The 23752-nt window shown below is 54.2% G+C and overlaps 2 protein-coding genes across 2 annotated transcripts; one reads left to right on the top strand and one right to left on the bottom strand.

The window, feature by feature from the left end:
- Positions 1 to 381: 381 nt before the first annotated feature.
- Positions 382 to 23752, bottom strand: LOC115833719 (medium-chain acyl-CoA ligase ACSF2, mitochondrial-like; the record flags this gene model as incomplete). The annotated part of the gene is made up of 14 exons (XM_030808569.1): positions 23722 to 23752; positions 18510 to 18565; positions 17072 to 17136; positions 13516 to 13711; positions 13017 to 13145; positions 12700 to 12753; positions 12114 to 12214; positions 11817 to 12011; positions 11151 to 11247; positions 10852 to 11009; positions 10498 to 10589; positions 10113 to 10189; positions 784 to 891; positions 382 to 496 (listed from the first exon to the last, which is right to left on the bottom strand). Coding segments are annotated over exons 1-14 (1474 nt in total), but the record flags the coding sequence as incomplete, so codon positions are not given.
- Positions 3080 to 6815, top strand: LOC115830385 (chondroadherin-like). Its single transcript, XM_003280212.4, is given in 6 exon segments — positions 3080 to 3401; positions 3404 to 3766; positions 3769 to 3851; positions 5938 to 6095; positions 6361 to 6506; positions 6751 to 6815. Coding segments are annotated over 5 exon segments (1068 nt in total). The 3' UTR covers positions 6503 to 6506; positions 6751 to 6815.

Genomic DNA, 23752 nt, shown 5'->3' with positions numbered 1-23752 from the left:
GAGTGATGCCCGCCTCTGTTTCCCTTCCAGGTGGGCATCCTAGTGAGAGTGGTAGTGCAGCTGTAGCACACACGGGAGGGGGCTCACATCCCTACTCAATCCCTGGGTACATGGCTGCTCTGGCGGGAGGGCAGGGCAGAGTCACACCAGGACAGTGGTCAGCCCCAGGGGAAGCACTGCTTTTGCACAAGGGCAGTGTTCCCCCAGGGGCGGGAGCAGAAGGGTGCAGGGAAATCAGGAGCCAGCTGGCACAGCCCCAGTGTTGGAGCAGGAAAGGAGGCATGGCTAGGCATTTGAGATTGAGATGCACTCTGGGGCAACCTTTGAGGGGCAAAGGGACCCCCCCAAAGGGATAGGCTGCTTGGGAAATGAAGCGTTTACGCCAAGCAAGAAGAGGAACTCTGCTAAAGCGAGAGGCGAGGACCACTGGTGGAAAAGAAGCTGTGTAGGAAAACTCTCTGTGCTCTGGCTCCTCTTTGAGGCTACCCTGGCTGCCCTGAAACAGACAGTGGGCTTGGCAAAAACACACCTCAGACAGGAAGGGAGGCCGTGGAGAAGTTCAGCTGGCAGCCGCTCACAGCCACTGTTCCAGCTCTTCCCCTTTCATGCTTAGCCCACAGAGAACACTCCGGGCCAGGCCTAGCATGCCCCTGCTGCTGGGGGGCTCTAGGCATCCTGAGTGAGCCATTTGACTCTCTCACTGAAAGCAACAGATGTCCCAGCTGGGTGTACCCCAGTTGGGTGATGGGAGGTGGGACTTTGGAGTCTTGGTCAGGGGCTTACCTCCGTGTGAGGCATAACTCTGCCCACACTTTCTGCCTTCTGCTCCACAGTGTCCTCAGGGAAGTTCGCGAATGTCACGGGACTGTTCTCTGTGGTTCCATAAGCAACCTAGAGGGTCCAGAAAGGGTGTTTGAAGAGGGCTCTCAGCACGTGCAGAGGGATCGGGTGAGCTATCTGAGGAAATGGGAAGGAATTCATAAAAGAAAAGGGAAAGTGGAGGGCAGCCGAATGGTGGAAACAGAGACATCATTGGTAGGGGCCTGGGGTCAGGATGCAGAGGTGCTGGGAGTGAGCAGACTAGATCTCTGCAGGGCCCCAGATCTGAAAGAAAATTGAGAGCAGGGACACCATTCTCTTCCAGCTGGAGCCTCTCAGTGCCCGTTTCCCTGGAGCAGCCACCTGTCTATGCCTGTGGCTCCGGTATTACCAACACCCCACACTTCTCCCCCCATCCCCTGGCTGCCTTAACCCCACCTTCCTGATTTCAGGCCACATCCCCTGCCCTCCCTTCCAAGCTGAAGGCCCCATAAACTTGATGAGAAAGCCAGCCTGCCTTGGCCCAGCTAGGAGTGGCACAGACACAACCCCACCCCTGCATTCTGCAAACCCTGAACAAGTGCCTGGCCTTGGGGCAGGCGTTCCCCAAGCTCTGCAGAGTTTCCCGTGAATTTATTTCCATCAACATAAAAATCAACCTAAGCAGTGATTTTAAAAACCAGTGGTACCCCCCCCACCACTTCCCCCATTTCCAGTGGTTGGAAAGCCTGAGCAACAGAAAAACCAGAAGCCAGCCTTGGAGAAGCCTAAATACCATCAAGGAATGGTCTAGGCCAAGTATGACTCCCTATCCTAGAGGCAAGGGGCAGAGAGGTTTGGGAAAAGGGCAGGCCCTAGAAACCAGGCCACAACATGAGGGTACTGGGTAAGGGAAGAGAGGCTAGTTACCCCATATCCTAGGTCCCCTTTAATCAACGGACACCAGATCTCATCCATCCTCCTCCCTGCACCAAGCTTCCCCCCTATCAGCTGCTCTGGCTCTGGCACGACTGGGGTTTGGTTCAATGTGGGTTCTGGTTTCTCCTTCCACCCCTCATCACAGACAATATCCTGTGCCAGGCAGCTTGGAGCTCACCCTGAGGCCAGAGCTGTGACCCTGCCTGCTCACCCTCCCCTTTCCACAGGAATCCGGACATCATGGCTGGCAAGTGGGCACACAGAAATCTGGCGGGCTGGGGCGGGACTGCCCACAGAACTTAGGGTCTGGCAGCCAGAGCCGTCCAGGGCTGGTCCCTGACCTGCCCCACCCCTCCCGCACCAGTCCTCACAGTCCTGGGGCCACTGCCCGAATGTGGCCTCTGCCAAGTACACCTCGGCGCCACTCAGCCGCCACCCTGAGACCCCTCAGGGGCGGGTCCTGACCACTAGGGTTGGAGATGAGGGATGGAGATATTTCGGGGCGATGAAGGAGGGGGGATGGTGCGACTGTGCTTGTGGCCTGTGGTTTCCAGGTGTGTTTGCCATTCCTGTGGGCCACTCTCCCCCACTTCCCACTTTTCTGCTTAGCCTTCAGCGGTGGAAAAAGGGGATGGGGGCGCCGGGGACAGAAAGGCAAGCGGGGTTGGGAGAGAGGGGTGGGGGCGCGCCCAGGGTGGGGAAGGAGCTCGGGTCTCCCCAGGGCCAGCTTCGGCGCGTCGAGTCCGAAGTGGGAGCCCGACGCCGGGGCGGCTCTCACGCTCGGCCGGCGCCGCACAAGCGCCCCATTAAAGCGCCGCCAGTTGGCCCACCGCAGGAGACGCGTCCGGCTGTCCGGCCCCGCTTCCTCCCGCCTCGCATCCGGGCACCCGGCCGAGCGTGTGTGGATGGGCGGCGTGGAGGCTCAAACTCGAGCAAACAAATAAGTTCAGGGAACGCCCCCTCTCTCCGATGTAAACTCGGGGCTCCAGACATAACCATTCCCCCTTCCCAGAAAAGCCCCGGGAAAGGCGGTAGGCAGAGGATCAGCATAGGAGAGCAGGGGGCTGGAGCTGGGCTCGGGGGCCACGGTCCCACCCCCTCATGCACGGTCGCCGGCTGGGGGAGGGCCCCGCCCCCCTCCCCGTGGAGGGCGGGGGCGCATCTCTGGGCGCGAGCGAGTTAAGCCCAGTAGCCTCGATGCTCCACGTAGGAGCTGGCTCGTCTGCCGGCTGCGTCAGGGCCACCGTATAAAGAGGGCGGCAGACCCGAGCGCCCAGGACTCGCCGCTGCCCGCGCCCCGCCGCCGCTGCTGCCCCCAGCCCCGGCCCCAGGCGTCCCAGCCATGGTCCGCCCAATGCTCTTGCTCGGCCTCGGCCTCCTGGCTGGTCTGCTGCCGGCGCTGGCCGCCTGCCCCCAGAACTGCCACTGCCACGGCGACCTGCAGCACGTCATCTGCGACAAGGTGGGGCTGCAGAAGATCCCCAAGGTGTCAGAGAAGACCAAGCTGCTCAACCTACAGCGCAACAACTTCCCGGTGCTGGCTGCCAATTCGTTTCGAGCCATGCCGAACCTCGTGTCGTTGCACCTGCAGCACTGCCAGATCCGCGAGGTGGCCGCCGGTGCCTTCCGCGGCCTCAAGCAGCTTATCTACCTGTACCTGTCCCATACGACATCCGCGTGCTGCGCGCAGGCGCCTTCGACGACCTGACCGAGCTGACCTACCTCTACCTGGACCACAACAAGGTCACTGAGCTGCCCCGGGGGTTGCTGTCCCCGCTGGTCAACCTCTTCATCTTGCAGCTCAACAACAAGAAGATCCGTGAGCTGCGCGCAGGCGCCTTCCAGGCAGCCAAGGACCTGCGCTGGCTGTACCTGTCGGAAAACGCGCTGAGCTCCCTGCAGCCCGGGGCCCTGGACGACGTGGAGAACCTCGCCAAATTCCACGTGGACAGGAACCAGCTGTCCAGCTACCCCTCGGCTGCCCTGAGCAAGCTACGGGTGGTGGAGGAGCTGAAGCTGTCCCACAACCCCTGAAAAGCATCCCGGACAATGCCTTCCAGTCCTTTGGCAGATACCTGGAGACCCTCTGGCTGGACAACACCAACCTGGAGAAGGTGAGCTCCTGGCTGTGGGCTCTGCCCTGCTTCCTTCTTCACTTCCTGGAGGCCCCAGGAGCCAGGGCCACAGCTGGCACCATCCCCTGTCCCCAGGTTCCCTGTCCCTCTGGCTATCTCCAAGGTAAGCAGCTCTGCCACCTCCCTTCCTCACCTTGTCACATCCTTATCCTCATCCCTGTCTTCTGCCAGTCTCGGCCACTGCCCTCCTAGGATTCTTACATATAAAAGGAGTGGGGCTGCCCTGGCCCCACAAATGGCCCCCTAGGCCATCTCCAGTGCTCCCAAACCCCCGACTGTGAGCAGCAGCCACCTCTTCCTGTTGGGCCTTCCACCACTCCTCTGCTGTTTTTCCCGTCTCCAGTAAACCTACCACCCCATAAAGGAAGGTTTGTTTATTGAGGAGCCTTCCAGAGGAGCTGGGCAGATCAGGCCCACAAAGAGACCCTGTTCCTGGTGGGGGCCGTGCATGTGTGCTAAGGGGGAGTGGGGGACTGGGGAGTGAGGGGAAGCAAATGCCTGAGGAAGACATTCTCCATGCCCCATAGAGGCCCCAGTGGATGGCCCTGCCCAATCCACACAGACACAATTCACTGCATTCTCAAGTCCATTGCAGCTCAGTAGGCATGGGACCAAGGGCTCCCCCAGGATGCAAGCATCATGCCCATGGGCTCCATGAAGGGGCAAAGGCAAAACCACTATTGTCAATCCTTGGCACAAGACCCCAGGTGTCTCTCCAAGAGAAGACTGGCATGACTCACTGTCTAACTGCCCTTTGCCCTCCCCTGTCACTAGACCCATCTTCTGTCTGCATCCTCACTCATTCCTTTCTCCCCTGGGGTGCCGTGTCTGGCCAGGTGGGGCTACCTTGGATCAGAGCAGAATCCCTTCTCTGGGACTGGAAAAATCACCCTGTTGCAGGGGCTTCAGCCAGGAGGTTTGGGTGGGGGCCCACAAGGTAGAGGAGAGTCTGGTTACTGGAGACCTTCACACCTCAATGTGGGCCACAGGAAAGGGCGCGGGCGTGGAGATGTGGGCAGATCTCACTTGGGCAGCAGCCAACCTTTGTCTGGGTGGAAGGAGCCTGCTCAAGCCTGCCCTTCTTCAGCCCTGCCTCTCCCAGCTGAAGTTGGAGTCTCCTGTGGCCCACCAGTGCCAGAGTGGTCTTTCAGTGGGCAGCAGAGCAGAGAATCAGGGGCTGTTTTGGGGCAGGGGAGGCCAGACAGGAATTGTGGCGCCTGGGCAAAGGTGTGGGCACCAATAGAACATTTCCTCTGGAGCCGTCCAACCTGGCCAAAGACTCCACCAAGGTGGCTTCACAAATAGCGTCTGGCTGGCAGTGGGGAAGCAGTGAGGACAGAGCTGGGGAAAGTCCTGGGACCCTGGGACTGTGGGGAGCCTGGGCCCACTGCCCACTCCACCAAGCACAGAACAAGTTCACTGTGTACCACTTTGGGTTGCTGGGGCCAAACTCTGGCAGCCCTACAGTCCCAGTGTTTGTGCAGGGATTGTGGTGCCAGGGGAAGAGGTATGGTCCTGTGGCTACTGTTTACCCACTGCTGTGACCCAGGGCAAAGGACTGTGCTTTTTCCATTTCCCCATTGCATATTGAAAATAACACCACCTGGCCGGGTGTGGTGGCTCACGCCTGTAATCCCAGCACTTTGGGAGGCTGGGGCGGGCTCGAGGTCAGGAGATCGAGACCATCCTGGCTAACACGGTGAAACCCCGACTCTACTAAAAAAATACAAAAAAATTAGCCGGGCATGGTGGCGGGCACCTGTAGTCCCAGCTACTCAGGAGGCTGAGGTTGGAGAATGGGGTGAACCCGGAAGGCGGAGCTTGCAGTGAGCCGAGATCGCACCACTGCGCTCCAGCCTGGGCAACAGAGAGAGACTCCGTCTCAAAAAAAAAGAAAATAACACCATCTGTCTCAAAGGGGGTTGTGTAGATTGGATTATCTGAGACCACTTGGTCACACTGCTTTGAAAACTGGGAAAGTGCTATGGCTCAGGTTCAGGGAAGGACCCTGCCCCTCTGGCACTCGGGCGCTTACTCATTCACTCGTGACCACTTTGCTCCCCAGTTCTCAGATGGTGCCTTCCTGGGTGTAACCACGCTGAAACACGTCCATTTGGAGAACAACCGCCTGAACCAGCTGCCCTCCAACTTCCCCTTCGACAGCCTGGAGACCCTTACCAACAACCCCTGGAAGTGTACCTGCCAGCTCCAGGGCCTTCGGCGGTAAGAACACCCCCATGTCGCTCCCAGAGCCCACCCTCATGTGATAGAGGCTCATTAGCCCTGCACTAAGACATGTTGGACATGCATCCTAGATCTGCTACCTAATAAGCATGGGACCCTGGGAGCCTCAGTTTCCCCGTTTGTAAAATGAAGATGAGCTTCAGACTATCCTGTGGCCAAGTCAATCCTGGCCCCATAGTTCACTGCCCTTCCCCGCAGCACTCCCACCTTCTTCCCCAGCCCCAGCAAGTTTCTGTCTCTCCAGGTGGCTGGAAGCCAAGGCCTCCCGCCCAGATGCCACCTGTGCCTCACCTGCCAAGTTCAAGGGCCAGCACATCCGTGACACAGACGCTTTCCACAGCTGCAAGTTCCCCACCAAGAGGTCCAAGAAAGCTGGCCGCCATTAAACAGGTGGGGGCTGGGTAAACAGGTCCCCTATGTCCCTCTTTGGTGATTCCAGCAAGTGAGCTGGTATCTTCCAGGATACCCCCTGCCCCTGGAGGGTCAGGCAGACCCTCCATTTTTACAGAGAGAGGAGGGGAGGACTGGGTCCCCTTTCGAAGGGAGGAAAAGGTCCTGCCCAGGACTTCCACCATTTTCTCCAAGCATCATCTGGGTTGTTGGAGTACTGACATCGATCCTTGCCTTCTTGCAGGTTCTGACCCAGCCAGTCCTGGTGACTGGCCTCTGCCTTCCACCGGAGAGACCACTGACCTTCCCACCCCACCCCTACCTTCTCCCCACAGCCTCTGCTGATGCACAGAGCTGCCTACACCTAGACACGTCCTGGCAGGGGCCCTCGGGCACTCCACTACCAACCCAGCTCCACCCAGCAGTGTCCTGGGGAGAAGGAAGGCTGAGCCCCTCCCCAGCCTTCATGCCTTGCCCACCCTCCAGCTCCTCTCGGAGAAGCTGTTGCTGAGATGCCCCCCCACAAGTCAATCAGAACCACAACAGGTTGGTCATCAGGATGGCCACCCTCGCAGGATCATCCTTCCTGTTCCTCTTTCCCTGCCACGTGGAAACAACAGATCCTGCCCACCCCTTGCTTCCAGAAAGGGTTTTAAAGCCCATGCCCCAACTCTGCCAGCCCCCACCTGCCAGGACGTTCTAGCAGGACATCGGTGCTTTGCTGCCCATCTTCCCATGCTGCAATTTCTTCCTGAGATTTCTATAAATATAAATGTATGTATGTATTATATTACTCCCCTATCTCCTTCACCCACCAGGTGCTGATGAGGTCAGACTATCTTTTCTCACATCTGCTTTCTGGAAGGAGGGCTGGCTGAGAGGGTCTCCTTTGAACATCTGGCCTGGGCTCATCCCCGTGTCTGTCAAGGTAGAGGAGAGTCTGGTTACTGGAGACCTTCACACCTCAATGTGGGCCACAGGAAAGGGTGCGGGCGTGCAGATGTGGGCAGAATCTCACTTGGGCAGCAGCCAACCTTTGTCTGGGTGGAAGGAGCCTGCTCAAGCCTGCCCTTCTTCAGCCCTGCCTCTCCCCAGCTGAAGTTGGAGTCTCCTGTGGCCCCATCAGTGCCAGAGTGGTCTTTCAGTGGGCAGCAGAGCAGAGAATCAGGGGCTGTTTTGGGGCAGGGGAGGCCAGACAGGAATTGTGGCGCCTGGGCAAAGGTGTGGGCACCAATAGAACATTTCCTCTGGAGCCGTCCAACCTGGCCAAAGACTCCACCAAGGTGGCTTCACAAATAGCGTCTGGCTGGCAGTGGGGAGCAGTGAGGAAGAGCTGGGGAAAGTCCTGGGACCCTGGGACTGTGGGGAGCCTGGGCCCACTGCCCACTCCACCAAGCACAGAACAAGTTCACTGTGTACCACTTTGGGTTGCTGGGGCCAAACTCTGGCAGCCCCATAGTCCCAGTGTTTGTGCAGGGATTGTGGTGCCAGGGGAAGAGGTATGGTCCTGTGGCTACTGTTTACCCACTGCTGTGACCCAGGGCAAAGGACTGTGCTTTTTCCATTTCCCCACTTGCATATTGAAAATAACACCACCTGGCCGGGTGTGGTGGCTCACGCCTGTAATCCCAGCACTTTGGGAGGCTGGGGCGGGCTCGAGGTCAGGAGATCGAGACCATCCTGGCTAACACGGTGAAACCCCGACTCTACTAAAAAAATACAAAAAAATTAGCCGGGCATGGTGGCGGGCACCTGTAGTCCCAGCTACTCAGGAGGCTGAGGTTGGAGAATGGGGTGAACCCGGAAGGCGGAGCTTGCAGTGAGCCGAGATCGCACCACTGCGCTCCAGCCTGGGCAACAGAGAGAGACTCCATCTCAAAAAAAAGAAAATAACACCATCTGTCTCAAAGGGGGTTGTGTAGATTGGATTATCTGAGACCACTTGGTCACACTGCTTTGAAAACTGGGAAAGTGCTATGGCTCAGGTTCAGGGAAGGACCCTGCCCCTCTGGCACTCGGGCGCTTACTCATTCACTCGTGACCACTTTGCTCCCCAGTTCTCAGATGGTGCCTTCCTGGGTGTAACCACGCTGAAACACGTCCATTTGGAGAACAACCGCCTGAACCAGCTGCCCTCCAACTTCCCCTTCGACAGCCTGGAGACCCTTACCAACAACCCCTGGAAGTGTACCTGCCAGCTCCAGGGCCTTCGGCGGTAAGAACACCCCCATGTCGCTCCCAGAGCCCACCCTCATGTGATAGAGGCACATTAGCCCTGCACTAAGACATGTTGGACATCATCCTAGATCTGCTACCTAATAAGCATGGGACCCTGGGAGCCTCAGTTTCCCCGTTTGTAAAATGAAGATGAGCTTCAGACTATCCTGTGGCCAAGTCAATCCTGGCCCCATAGTTCACTGCCCTTCCCCGCAGCACTCCCACCTTCTTCCCCAGCCCCAGCAAGTTTCTGTCTCTCCAGGTGGCTGGAAGCCAAGGCCTCCCGCCCAGATGCCACCTGTGCCTCACCTGCCAAGTTCAAGGGCCAGCACATCCGTGACACAGACGCTTTCCACAGCTGCAAGTTCCCCACCAAGAGGTCCAAGAAAGCTGGCCGCCATTAAACAGGTGGGGGCTGGGTAAACAGGTCCCCTATGTCCCTCTTTGGTGATTCCAGCAAGTGAGCTGGTATCTTCCAGGATACCCCCTGCCCCTGGAGGGTCAGGCAGACCCTCCATTTTTACAGAGAGAGGAGGGGAGGACTGGGTCCCCTTTCGAAGGGAGGAAAAGGTCCTGCCCAGGACTTCCACCATTTTCTCCAAGCATCATCTGGGTTGTTGGAGTACTGACATCGATCCTTGCCTTCTTGCAGGTTCTGACCCAGCCAGTCCTGGTGACTGGCCTCTGCCTTCCACCGGAGAGACCACTGACCTTCCCACCTCCACCCCTACCTTCTCCCCACAGCCTCTGCTGATGCACAGAGCTGCCTACACCTAGACACGTCCTGGCAGGGGGCCTCCGGCACTCCACTACCAACCCAGCTCCACCCAGCAGTGTCCTGGGGAGAAGGAAGGCTGAGCCCCTCCCCAGCCTTCATGCCTTGCCCACCCTCCAGCTCCTCTCGGAGAAGCTGTTGCTGAGATGCCCCCCCCACGAGTCAATCAGAACCACAACAGGTTGGTCATCAGGATGGCCACCCTCGCAGGATCATCCTTCCTCTGTTCCTCTTTCCCTGCCACGTGGAAACAATCCCCACCCCTTGCTTCCAGAAAGGGTTTTAAAGCCCATGCCCCAACTCTGCCAGCCCCCACCTGCCAGGACGTTCTAGCAGGACATCGGTGCTTTGCTGCCCATCTTCCCATGCTGCAATTTCTTCCTGAGATTTCTATAAATATAAATGTATGTATGTATTATACTTACTCCCCTATCTCCTTCACCCACCAGGTGCTGATGAGGTCAGACTATCTTTTCTCACATCTGCTTTCTGGAAGGAGGGCTGGCTGAGAGGGTTTCCTTTGAACATCTGGCCTGGGCTCATCCCCGTGTCTGTCAATCTGTTGTCATCCCAGGCCTGGCCTGCCCGCAGCCTGGGCCCCGGTCACCACTCACCACCAGGTCCTTCATATTTATCTTGTTGATGATGGCTCGGATCAACTCTGGAGGTGCAGGGGACCCAGCAATGACACCTGAATCAGAGAGAGGGCTGACACAGCTCCCCACTTCTCCAGGCCCAGTGGAGTCCTTTCACCTACAGCTCATTCAAGGGAGGAACATTCCCTTTTCTCCCCTGACCCGGAGCCTTTCCTACACCTGGCAGCTGGCCCTGGGCTGGTGTCCAGGGACACTGGGGATCTCCCTCCCTCCCACCCACATTTTTACAGTGTCCTTCTTGCCCCCTAAATAAAAGACTGGGAGCATAGCTAACTCACCTGGGCCATTCCTGCGGGGGAAGCAGCCCCCTCCCCAAGCCTGGCTGCCCTTGGCCCCACCCCACCGCCACACATGGTCGAGGTGTCGTAACTGGAGAAGTCTGGCTGGTTCAGAATGTCCATGAACATCGTGGGGGTACCATACAGGAAGGAGCCTCTGTATAGGAGGAAGTCTTGAAATTAGGCTTGGAAGTGGAAGGGAACTCCCTCTTCTCACCCAGCCCACCATGAAACTGCAGCAAAGGGAACAGGCAGGAGCTCCTGAGGCAGGAACTGGTTCTCTTCTGGGGGTCCTCCACTGTCCCCATCCTCAGTTTCCTGGCTGGAGGGAGGAGGCAGCTTGGAAAGGTGTCAGGGCCCAGGAGTGAGGAACAAGAGGGTTTTATCAGCCCACAAGTAGCCTGTCCACCAGTGCCCACCTCTCTCTGCTGATGGCCTCCAGTGCCTTCTTGCCATTGAAGATGGGAGAGGCCAGGATGAGGGTGGCACCGTACATCAGACACATCATTGTGCCTCCCAGGGAACCCAGGCAATGGTACAGGGGGCTGGGCAGGATCATCCGCAACTGCTCTGGTGTCTGGTGATGGAGACAGGAGGCTGGGTCTGTCTTGGAGCCAGAAGCCAGTTCCTCTAGCTGGCAAGGGGAGCCCAGCCAGCCCCCCACCCCTGCCTGAGCCACCCCTCCTGCAGCCTTACCCTGGGCCTAGTGCTGCCTCACCTTCTCATGCAGTTTCAGGCGCTCTCCTAACATGCTGGAGTTCTTGACAATGTTGTAGTGGGAGAGGGTGGCCCCCTTGGGGCTGCCTGTTGTCCCCTGACAAGGCAAACAGGGCATGGCTTGGCCTCCTTCTCATCTCCTTCCCACCCTGGGCCACTGCCTTGAAGAGCACTGGACCAGGAATCAGGAGACAGGGATTGTTGCCCCAGATCCATCTGTTCGGTATATTTGCAAAAGGTCTACCACGATGCCAGGTGTCAGGGTCCAGCAATGCAGAAGATAAGGTCTCCGTTCTCATGCCACTTACATGGCCCAGAGAACTCTGCCACCTACAAGCTGGCTTGGGCAAATTCTCTCTCTGGGTCTCTGATTCCTCATCAGCTAAATGAGGGGCAGCCTGTAGCAGTTCTAACCTGTGTTGGTTCAGTGAATCTGCCACCGCACTTGGAACAAGAGGGCTGGAATGGAGAGGGCAGGGGGCTAGGGGAGGAAATGCGACAAGGACACCAGGTGCTGATATTTTCCAGGGCAGAGAGGACAGCTGAAGGCCAGTCTCAGTAAAGAATGCATGCTCTCCTCTGCTGTCTCCCCATCCCCATGGAAGTGTCACAGGGGCAGGGGGCATGTGTCCACCTGGGCTTGGGGCCTGCAGACCTCTGCCCTCCCGAGGTGAACTGGGTGTTGATGGGGTCATGGCAGGACAGGAACTGCTGGTTGTACTGGAGCTGGTCCAGAGGCTGCTGTGTTCTGCCAGCTGCTACCACTTCATCCAGGAGCAGGGTCCCCAGCAAAGGGGCATCCACCGAGAAGACTGTGGTCAGATCTGGGAGCCTGGGGGTGGGGACGATGGTGAGAGACGGGCTGAGGGAGGGGGCAGGGTGGGTAGGAAGTGAAGGAATCAGGGATGCTGAATGATGCACCACCCACTAACCCGGGACACACCCCCCTCTGACTCTTCAAGGCCCTGGCTGGGCATTCTCCACGTCTGGACAGATCTGTTTCAGGATGTTGTAGTATTGCTGGGTCTTGAATTGCTTGGGGAACACAAGGGCCTTGCAGCCCACCTGTGGAAGGGGAGTTCCCCACCTGCAGTCAGCGGGGAGCCCCAGACTAGAGCTCTGGGGGAGTCCTCACTAATCAGCTGCTCTCATACAGATGCACCTGCCTCTGACACACACACCTCCAGCACACTCACAGGCACCACACTCCAAGACAAATGCACACATGTACCAGCCCCAAGACACACACACACCACACCCCAAGACACATATGCATCACATGAGAATCGACACACACACACACACACACTCCTCTGCCCTGACACACACATGCCCCCGTCCCCGAACACTCACACCAGGTTTGTCTGACCAACCACCCTCTCCATGGAGTTGGGGCCACCTTCCAACCACACATGGCCTAAAGAAGGACACTCTGCATGTCACCTGCCTATGCATGCCCTAGCTCACACTGTCAGACTCTGACAAGCATAGTCTGTGCAGCCCCCTGTGCCAGGCCCCAGCCGGGCCCCTCCCCGACGAATGAGCTGTACCTTCTTGAGGACATACTCCAGTTCCATAGCCTGGTAGGCTGGGTTCACAGACACCTGGTGGAAGCAGCAAGGGCATATCAGTATTCTAGGCAGACCCTGTCCCTCCTGCTGCCCCTCCGCCCCCAGGAGGCATAGAGGCAGCACTCTACGCCCCCCCAACTCCCAGAGGCCTCCTTGGTGGACCTCAGGAGAAAGCACTACCTGGTTTGAAACCAACCAGGCACTGGTTTGATCCTGGGGCTGAGGGCCCAAGGGGCTCCCCTTGAATGATATTCCCCCCACACACACCAAGCTGTGCCAAGCAAGCCCCTCCTCACCAGAATGATGCCCGCCTGGGCGGTGGCCAACTGCATGAGCACCCATGCATAGGACTTAGGTCCCCACATGCCCAGCCGGTCACCTTTGCAGAGGCCAATGCTCAGGAGGCCAGAAGCAGCCTTGTCCACCTAGTGTAAAAGATGGGGCACAAGGGGTGAGAGGGGGAAAACAGGAAGGGGCCCAAGACTCCCACCCTCAGCCCTTAGCCCGGGAGGTCTCATCACAGTCACTGGGGACAAAGGGACAGGCAGATTCCCAGCCTCAGTGGGTCTGCCCTGGAGCCTGCATAGTTAACAAGTGCCCCAGGAGCTGCTGATACAGGAGGCGTTGGACCCCTTGTGCCTCAGTCCTGTCTCCTTCTCCTGCCATCCTTTGGGGTTCTCTGGCAGCCCTAGCACATTGCCCCATAGCCAGGTGTCCATGCTCCTGGTTCTGCCCAGCTAGGGCAAGTTGGGAGCTAGTACCTGCCCACTTTGAGGTTTCCAGGTCAGGACCCACCTCCTCCTTGAGTTGGGCAAACGTCAACCTGACGTCTTCATGGAGGACGACCAAGGCCTCTCGTTCTGGGACGCTCTGTGCTGTGGTTTCCAGGCACTGGCCCACAGTCTTGCTGTTAAGATGCCTTTTGGTGCACCCCTGAACGTAGCTGAGGCCTCCGATGGGCAGGGAGACCATGCGATCCACCTCTCTGGAACTGTAGGGAGAGGAGCTATGGGTTTGACTGTCCCAGATCAGCCTCCCTGGAACCAAGGGCATGGCACACCCAGCCAAGCCAGGGTGTAGGCTGCTGACAACGTGTTAGAGACCACTAGGTTTTCTCCAGATCTTCTTGTAAGCCTAAGATCCCCCAGACCCTTTTCCCAACCTCAAGCCCAATCCCAAGGCAGCAGGACAGGGACAAGGTTACACCAAGCTGGAGCAAAGGGCCCTCCTTCACCTTCCGGGGAAAGGTGAGATGCCCTAGTGAAGCCTGGGAGAGCCTGCCTATGCAGACAGACAGATCTTACAAAGCAGGACCATGCCTTCAGCCCCAGCCCCTGCCTCCTGGAGAATAAACAGGTCACTGGGGTCCTTCCTGAGGAACCAGGGAAGCGTGCCTGGACCCTAGGCTTGAATCCAAGGCCTTAGGATTTTAGACTCCTTGGTGGGCCAGTTTTTCTCCTGAGGGCCTGAAAGCCAAAGACAGAATAGGAAAGGGATAAAGGAGAGGGCAGATGGAGGCCCTAAGAGAGGCAGCTGAGAGGCCTCTGTTATTCCACAGGCCTGTAGGTGTCCAGTGCCAGGTGCTAAAGATCCTGGGCACCTGCAGATGAAGAAGAAAGCCCCTATACGCCAAATGGCATCTGGGCTCCAGCTCCCACTCTCAGATGATGTCACAAGACAGGCAGTTTCTGTCTCCAGGGAATTAAGAAGCTGGCTGAAAGCAACCAGTTAAGGCAAAGGGGCCAGATGTCAGACAAGCAAAGGGCACCAACAGCCTGAGAGTACTGAGCTGAGGATGTCGAGTGGAGGAAGCAGCCAGCTAGGGACCTGGCTCGGGTTCTAGTCTGGGGCTGGGACTCTTCACCTCTCACATGTGGCTACCTATCCATCTCAGGGCACAGGTGGAAACAGTTCTGGGTAGAGGCCTGGACAGTCACAGAGTAGTAACCTACTCCCCACTTTTCTCCATCGGCCTTTCAGGAACTACCCATCCCCTCCCAGCCCTGCCAGGTAAGAGACGACCCCCGAGTAAGGGCACATCAAGCTGGAGGAGAACCCGCACTTCCATTACTGCTCCACTGAACTTTCCCCACCTTTTATTAACTGTGGCACCTGAGCCGGGCACAGTGGCTCACACCTGTAAAGTCATGCCAGCACTTTGGGAGGCTGCAGCAGGAGGATCGCTTGAGCCCAGGAGTTCGAGACCAGCCTGGGCAATATAGGGAAACCCTGTCTCTATGAAACATTTTAAACAATTAACCAGGTATGGTGGTGCATGCCTGTAGTCCCAGCTACTCTGGAGGTTGAAGGGGGAGGATCACTCGAGCCTGGGAGGCAGAGGTTGCAGTGAGTCATGGTTGCACCACTGCACTTGAGCCTGGGTGACAGAGAGAGGCCCTGTCTCAAACAACAAACCAATAAAACCCAGTGAGACCTGGCAAGTTATCTGTTTACTCTTTGGCTAGAAGGGGATGAAGACACTGCCTTGCCTATTCCATAGGGGGGCCATGAGGTTCAAGTGTGAACAGGCTGCAAAGGTGCTTTGGGAACAGTGAAGTGCTGTGTAATCGACAGGCATTTTACCGTCCATTCATGGAATTTATCGACCACACATTCAACACACATTCAGTGAGCACCCATATGTGCCAAGTACTATGCTAGGACTAGAGATAGAACAAGCCACAGTCCTTCCTCTAAGAAGCTCCCTGTCTCGGGGGGAATTAGACATATTAGCTCTTCATGGGTGGGAACAGCCTAGAAAATTAGGAAATGGAGCCATGAGGCAGACTGTGGGGCGAATCCCAGCCCATCTGAGGCCCATTCTCTGTCCCCTCAAAGCTGGATTCAGGTAGCCTCTCTTAGACCTGGGCCCTGGGGTCACCCACACTATGGCTTCCTCAGCCCTACAGAATAATTAGCCAACATTTATTCCTCCAACAAATATTTAGGAAACACCCACCACAGAGAAGGCCCAATGGTAAAAAATGAACAAAACCAAATACAGTCCCTGTCCTTGCAGAGCTAAGGGTCTGGTGGGAAAGAGGGGAGTGCAGTCAACCTTAGTAATGATGAATGTATGTCTAGAAAGCTGAGATAAGGAAGGGGCCATGGTCCTGGGAGCACCTATAAGAGGGAATCTGGGATCACCTGAGGCTCCAAGGAAAACTCCCTTAAGAAATTTATGCCTAAGCTGAGAGCTGAAGGGTGAGGAAGTATTAATCATCAGAGAAGGGAGAGGAGGGCTTTTCCAGCAGAGGAGAGCTTGTCTCTGTGGCTGGGGCACAGAAAATGAGAGGGAGTGCTGTGAGAATGGGAGGGTGAATGGAACTTGAACCCAGCTGAAACCAAAGGGTCCAGAGCAGAGGACATTGGGCCTGGAAGAATGAGGAGAGCCCCCAGACTCCAGGTCCTGGGGTTGTTTTCTCCACCCATGGGCCCAGGTGGACCCACATCATTTATGAAGTGAAGAGGGATGGATGGATGTTGGAACCAGGACCTGTGTTTATGGGCAGATCCCTCCCTTGTCCCTCCAGGGACATCAGAAGGAACCTTCTCAACCAGTGTCACTCCCTCCTCCAAGTGACTTTTTCAAGATGTGGTCCATGGAGAGCTGCTTCAGAATCATCTCAGGATCTCACAAAGAATGCAAATTCCTGGGCCCCTGCAATGCCTACTCATTGCAGAGCTTCTGGGGAGTGGACCGGGGGAATCTGAATTTTTAACAGAATCCCATGTGATTCTGATGTGGGACTGGGTGAGAAGGATTCTATGAATCAAACTTTGACAACCACTCTCTTGGCAATCTAAGCCACCCCAACCTCCTTTGACTCATCTATTCAAGCAAGCTTTAGTGAGCACCTACTATTGCCAGCCCTGTGCCAGGTGCTAGGGATACAGGGATGGATAAGACACTGCTCCCAGCTCTCTAAGTAGTCACAGTGTGGTAGGAAGAGAAATGTATGTAAACAAATCATTTCAACTCTCGGATTAAGACTATTCGGTAAAGAAGAGAACCAAAGGAAGATAACCTACTCTCTCCTAGGGGTACATGGGACAGAAGTGGGGTTTCTTTCCCCACACTCCCCACATCTCAACTACCAACCTCAGCTCCTCCTGCTTCTCCCCCTTGTAATTTCACTCAATTCCACATGTCTATGAAATCTGTGGGCCCTCAGGGTCTACTGAGATCTGCCAAGGTCTAGAGTGGAAAACTGGTCCTCTTCCCATAACACTAGTGACGAAGGAAGATGCTGTACGTCCCTCCAAACCTCCACACCCTCCTGGCCAGAGACAGCCACCAATGGTGTGGTCCTCAGCCTAGGGGCCCCTGAAGCTTCTGCCTGGAGTCCACCAGGGACTGCCTAGCACATATCCAATGATGGCCTGGAAGGTCTGGAAGCCAGAGCACACCTTCTCCTATGGGAACAGAATTTGCTTTGTTCACATTCCCACCTAGGTCTCAGTAAGAGCTCAGAAACTGTCACCTAGAGTAGGCCATTGAGGACACGCAGTCCTAGGAATAGGGTGTGACTCCTGGACTTCCCAGGGGTCTTTTTTCTTTTCTTTTTTTTTTTTTTTAATTTTCATTGTTTGTTTGTCTGTCTTTGAGAAAGGATCTCACTCTGTCATCTGGGCTAGAGTGCAGTGGTGCAACCATGGCTCACTGAAGCCTTGACCTCCCAAACTCAAGCAATCCTCCCATCTCAGCCTCCCAAGTAGCTGGGACTACAGGTGTGTGCCACCACACCCAGCTAACTTTTATTTTTATTTTTTGGTAGAGATGGAGTCTTACTATGTTGCCAGGACTGGTCTCGAACTCCTGGGCTCAAGGGATTCTCCCACCTTGGCATCCCAAAGTCCTGGGATTATAGGTGTGAGCCACTGCACCTGGCCACCAGGCACCTTTTTTATTTTATTTTATTTTTATTATTTTTTTTTGAGACAGAGTTTTGCTTTCGTTGCCAGGCTGGAGTGCAATGGCGTGATCTCAGCTCACCACGACCTCCGCCTCCTGGGTTCAAACGATTCTCCTGCCTCAGCCTCCTGAGTACCTGGGATTACAGGCATGCGCCACCACGCCCGGCTAATTTTGTATTTTTAGTAGAGAGATAGAGTTTCTCCATGTTGGTCAGGCTGGTCTCAACCTCCCGACCTCAGGTGATCTGCCCGCCTTGGCCTCCCAAAGTGCTAGGATTACAGACGTGAGCCACCACGCCGGGCCACCAGGTACCTTTTTATCAGAGGGTGCAGTGTTAAGGATGAGGCTGTTCCCACCTCTTGCAGGTCACCTGTCTGCTTGGCCAAAGCAGTGTGATTTAACTCAGCTTCTCTCTTCAGGGTTTCTGTGCCAAGGCTCCAGGTCACTGGCCCTGAGCAGAAACTGAGGAGTACACGGCGGACAGGAGCCTTCTCCTCCATAAAGGACAGGAAGTCAGCCTAGGGGTTTGGATCTCCCTCCCGAGGGTGAGGCAACCCCTAAGTTAAATGCACGATGATTACTGGGGTTGGAGCATGTCAGGCAGTTTCTAAAGGGGAAAAGTTTGAAGCTGTTCAGGACTCCTGACGGGGCACTCCACAGCTCATTCTGCAGCTGTTGTGCTAGGAAGATCACGTAATCTTCTATTGATTGTTCATGCCTTGTGAGGGACACTTTCTGGGAGGAACAAATTTCAGGGCAGAAGGAGCAAAACTGGGTTGCTCAATAAATGGGCGAGGCAGCCACTACCATCCCACTGGAGGGTCTGTCATGACAGGGGCTGATAGAAAGGCTGTTTTCTTAGACTCCTCACCTGGGAGGTGAGGACAAGCATCACAGTGAAGGAGGAACACTGCTGATGCTCTGAAGCTGGGGGACAGGGGAGAATGCACCAGGCCAGGGACTCGAGGACCCGAGGTCTCATGCAGGTGTGCCACTGGCTGGGTGGCTGATGGGTGTCTCATGTCACAGCTCCTCCGCCCACCCTTGATTTTAGCTACAGCTGCTGGGGCAGCCCCTTGGGAGTCTGCTGCCTGCTCAGGAACTTCCTCAATGTGGGAGTCCCTGGTTCTGCAGATCAGCCCAGCCAGGAAGAGGAGCTCATGCCTCCATGGACAGCAGTCAACCCTGTGGGGCTGAGCTCCAAGTCTCCCCTTTTCTGGAGGTATCTGTACCTTCTCAGAGGTCCAGGTGAATGAAGCTCTTGTTGCCTAGGGTGATGATGTTAATAACATCCCCTCATCAGCTTCCCCACTCCCTATTTGCTCTACTTCCTTTCCCCACTTCCTAGGATCACTCTCCAAAACAAACTACATGCACCCAAGTCCTTGTTCTCAGGAGAATTCAAATTAAGACACAGGATTTCTCCTTTCTAAAGCTCACCTTCCCCACCTACAAAGTCTGGGAACTGGCCAGGCATGGTGGCTCACACCTGTAATCCCAGCACTTTGGGAGGCCGAGGTGGGTGGATCACCTCAGGTCAGGAGTTTGAGACCAGCCAGGCCAACATGGTGAAACCCCATCTCTACTAAAAATACAAAAATAAAACAGGTGTGGTGGTGCACGCCTGTAGTCCCAGCTACCCGGGAGGCTGAGGCAGGAAAATCTCTTGAATCCAGGAGGCAGAGGTTGCAGTGAGCCAAGATGGTGCCACTGCACTCCAGCCTGGATGGCAGGTGTTCAGCCTCACAACAAGCATCCTCCTATTCTCACAATGACCAGGAGTCCCATTTAGTTTGGAACTTGGTTTTCCATTATTCACCATGGTTTTCAGACCAAACAGTGGTCTCCTGGAAATTCCAGTTGGGAAATCAGCAGGCTGATTTATGGGGAAAAAAAATCCAGTTCAATTGGCATATGTGTTTTCTCCTGTGTCTTCACAGCAGCTCTGACAGGTGGTGTGACAGAAACCCCAATAGGTCCTTCGTCTCTCATGACACACCCTCAGACATCTAGCTGGCCACGTTGTGTGGAATAAAGAGCAGGTTTCCAAGCTTCCCCGGCAGCCGGTCTGGCCAGATGGTGAGGTCCTGGCCAGTGGGGTTTAAAGAGGGGTAGCGTGTGCAACTTCGGAGAAGAAACTTTCAAAGGAAGAGACATCTTCTCTTTCTTTTCTTCATCAGGCTGGAATGCTGCTTGTGATGGGAAAAGAATGGCAGCATTTTGGACCACATGGTGATTTTGGGCACCACAGAGCAACAAGAGAGGAGCCTGGTGCCTGGACAGCAGGAGCTACCACACCAGTCACAGACTGGCTGTCTCCCAGATAAAGAAACTCCCATCTCCTTTCTTTTTTCTTCTTTTTTTGCTTTTGAAAATTAAATTATTTATTTTGAGATATTTGTAGATTGATATGCAGATGTAAGAAATAATATCGAGGCCAGGTGTGGTGGCTCATGCCTGTAATCCCAGCACTTTGGAAGGCCAAGGCAGGGGAATTGCTCAAGCCCAGGAGTTTGAGACCAGCCTGGGCGACAGAGCAAGACCTTGTCTCAAAAAAAAAAAAAAAAATCTTTGAGACAGTCTTACTCTGTCGCCCAGGCTCGAGTGCAGTGGTGTAGTCATGGCTCACTGACTGCAGCCTGGACCTCCTGGGCTCACATGATTCTCCCACCTCAGCCTCCTGTGTAGCTGGGACTAGAGGTGTATGACCCCATGGCTGGCTATTTTTTTGTATGTTTTGTAGAGATGGGGTTTTGCCATGTTGCCCAGGCTGGCAATTTTTTTTTTTAATTAGCTGGGCATAGGAGCATGCACCTGTACTCCTAGCTACTGGGGACGCTGAGGCAGGAGGATCTCTTGAGCCTAGGAGTTCAAGGTTGATCACACCCACTGAACTCCAGCCTGAGCAACAGAGCAAGAGCCTGTCTCAAAACAACAACAACAACAACACACACACACACACACACAAACCCAAAACAACAATAACCACAAAAAACTACAAAAAAGAAACAATACAGAAATATCTCATGCACTCTTCACCATCAATATTCAAATTTTCCCAATGTTAACATCTTGCAAAACTATAGTACAATATTATAGCCAGGATATTGATATTGATAATAGTCAAGACACACAACCATTCCCTTGCCCCCATCTTCTTTCAGTCACTCTCAGTTTGGGTTTCTTTGAGACACTCTAATACAATCCTACAAAAATACAGGTGAGGCCGGGCGCGGTGGCTCACGCCTGTAATCCCAACATTTTGGGAGGCCGAGGTGGGTGGATCACCTGAGGTCAGGAGTTTGGGACCAGCCTGCCCAACATGGTGAAACCCCGTCTCTACTAAAAATACAAAAAATTAGCCGGGTGTGGTGGTGTGTGCCTGTAATCCCAGCTACTCCGGAAGCCAAGGCAGGAGAAGCTTGAACCCAGGAGGTGGAGGTTGCAGTGAGCTGAGATTGCACCACTGCACTCCAGCCTGGGCCACAGAGCAAAACTCCGTCTCAAAATTTTAAAAAATGTTTAAAAAAATGCAGGTGAGTATCATGAACTCCCATTCCACAGGTAAAGAAGCTGAAGTACAAAGAGATCAAGTGGCTCACGTGGATGATGAACACCCGAGCCAGGAGCAGAGAACCTGGTGCAACTGCCTCAATGCTACAGCCACGCCTGCCCACGCCCCACCCTCAGATCTGGGAGAAAGGAGTGGGCATAGGTGATTCCTGTTCCTTCTGGTTTGGAATTTATCTTCTATCTGATCATCAGAGATAATATAACCTCTATTTTATTATTCCACAATTTCTACTAACTGATCCCAAGAAACTGGGACCAGAGTAGGGCAGGGTTGAGTTGGAAACAGGCGGCTCTTCCAAGGAATTAAAAGAGTTCTACAAACTCATATCAATGCAATGTGCTCATAAACATAGGAACCACCCATCATTTCGAAAGAGGGAGCATAAACAAACCAATTCTCCTTCCTTGCCCACACCACAAATGCCTGGGGCATAAAGGATGGCCACTGCTTTTTCTTTCTTTCTTTTTTAATTTTATTTTAAGTTCTGGGATACATGTGTAGAACGTGCAGGTTTTTTACACAGGTAAACGTTTGCCATGGTGGTTTGCTGCACCTATCAACCTGTCACCTAGGTATTAAGCCCCTCATGCATTAGCTATTTACCCTGATGCTCTCCCTCCCCTGGCTCCACCCCTCGACCCGACACTTCTTTTTCTATTTTTTTTGTTTTGTTTTGAGACTCAGTATGTCACCCAGGCTGTAGTGCAGTGGCACAATTACTGCTCACTGAAGCCTCAAGCCCTCAGGCTTAAGAGATCTTCCCATCTTAGCCTCCCAAGTAGCTGGGACTACAGGTATGAGCCACGGTGTCCCAACTTTTATTATTAAAGGGATTTGGTTTTAGGAATTTTTTTTTTCAATGCAACATGGGAAGCTTAAGGAGTTAGAGGAAAAACAGCAGTGCCAGTTGTTCTCAACTCAGAACTAAAGTAACTACTTGGAGAGGCATCAGATACTTAGCATGGGTGTTATAAAACCCAAGGCTCTCAGGGCCCAGGTGGGACTAAGGCCAGATAGGAGCCTTGAAGAAACAAAGCACAGCCCCGCCTTAAAGGTGCCAACAGAGGGCTGGCTCCTGAGACCTCAGGCCCAGATCTGAGTAGAGAAGTCAAGAACAAGAAATTTTATTTTTTAAGAATTCTCTTGACTTTTCAGTGTTGGCAACTAATGTGTTCACGGCTTTATCCCAAGTGCCTGAGTGCCAGGAACATAAGAGGTGCTCAGATGAATGACCAAAGGAATGAATTAAAAATAATGCACATGATGACTCAATTAAAAAATACTAGACATCTTGCTAAAAGTAATCTATGAATGGCTAACAAGCAGATGAAACGCAAATTAAAACCACAATGAGGTACCACATCATGCTCACTCAGAAGGCAAAAAAATAAATAAAATCAAGGGCCGGGCGCGGTGGCTCACGCCTATAATCCCAGCACTTTGGGAGGCCAAGGCAAACAGATCACCAGAGGTCAGGAGTTCGAGGTCAGCCTGGCCAATATGATGAAACCTTGTCTCTACTAAAAATACAAAAATTAGCCAGGTGTGGTCATGGGTGCCTGTAATCCCAGCTACTTGGGAGGCTGAGGCAGGAGAATCACTTGAACCCGAAAGGCGGAGTATGCAATGAGCCAAAATTGTGCCATTGCACTCCAGCCTGGGTGACAAGAGCAAAACTCTGTCTCAAAAAAAAAAAAAAAATCAAAAAACAAAATAACAAGTGTTGGCAAGCATGTGAGGACATTGTAATCCTTGTATATTGCTGGTGGGAATGTAAAATGATTCAGCTGCTTGGAAAACAGTGTGGTGGCTCTTCAAAAAGTTAAATATAGAATTAGCATATAACCCAGCAACTCCACTCCTAGTTCTAATATATGCCCAAAAGAACTGAAAACATGTGTTCAAACAAAAACTTGGGCCAGGCACAGTGGCTCATGCCTGTAAGCCCAGTACTCTCTGAGGCCAAGGTGGGAGGATCGCTTGAGTCCAGGAGTTTGAGACTAGCCTGGGCAACATAGTGAGATTCCATCTCTACAAAACAAATTTAAAAATCAGCTGGGCATGGTGGTGCACACCTGTAGTCCCAGCTACTCTGGAGGCCTAGCTACTCTGAAGGATCACTTGAGCCTGAGAGGTTGAGGCTACAGCGAGCTACCATCACACCACTACACACTGGCCTGGGTGACAGAGTGAAACTGTCTCAAACAAAACAAACAAAAACCCATACATGAATGTTTACAGCAGCACTATTCACAATACCCAAAAGGCAGAAACAAACCAAATGTCCAGCAACAGATGAATGGATAAACAAAATGTGGCATATCCATCCACACAATGGAATCTATTATTTGGATTACAGGGGTCATCTGGGTATGGAACATCAGGTTTGGCAGAGTGGAGACTTAGATCCAAGCTCATGGATTTAAAACCTGAAGTTCATTGCCAGGACTATGATAGCACAGGAAGGGAATGTGGAAGGCACATAGAGGACCCTAAAGAGAGTCCTCACCATGGATGAACTCATTAAGGACATTAAGCAT

The sequence above is a fragment of the Nomascus leucogenys genome, unplaced genomic scaffold (genome assembly GCF_006542625.1).
Source record: "Nomascus leucogenys isolate Asia unplaced genomic scaffold, Asia_NLE_v1 000511F_285423_qpdss1sc, whole genome shotgun sequence".
Lineage (NCBI taxonomy): Eukaryota > Metazoa > Chordata > Mammalia > Primates > Hylobatidae > Nomascus > Nomascus leucogenys.
This window is presented reverse-complemented; position numbering and strand designations above follow the sequence as displayed.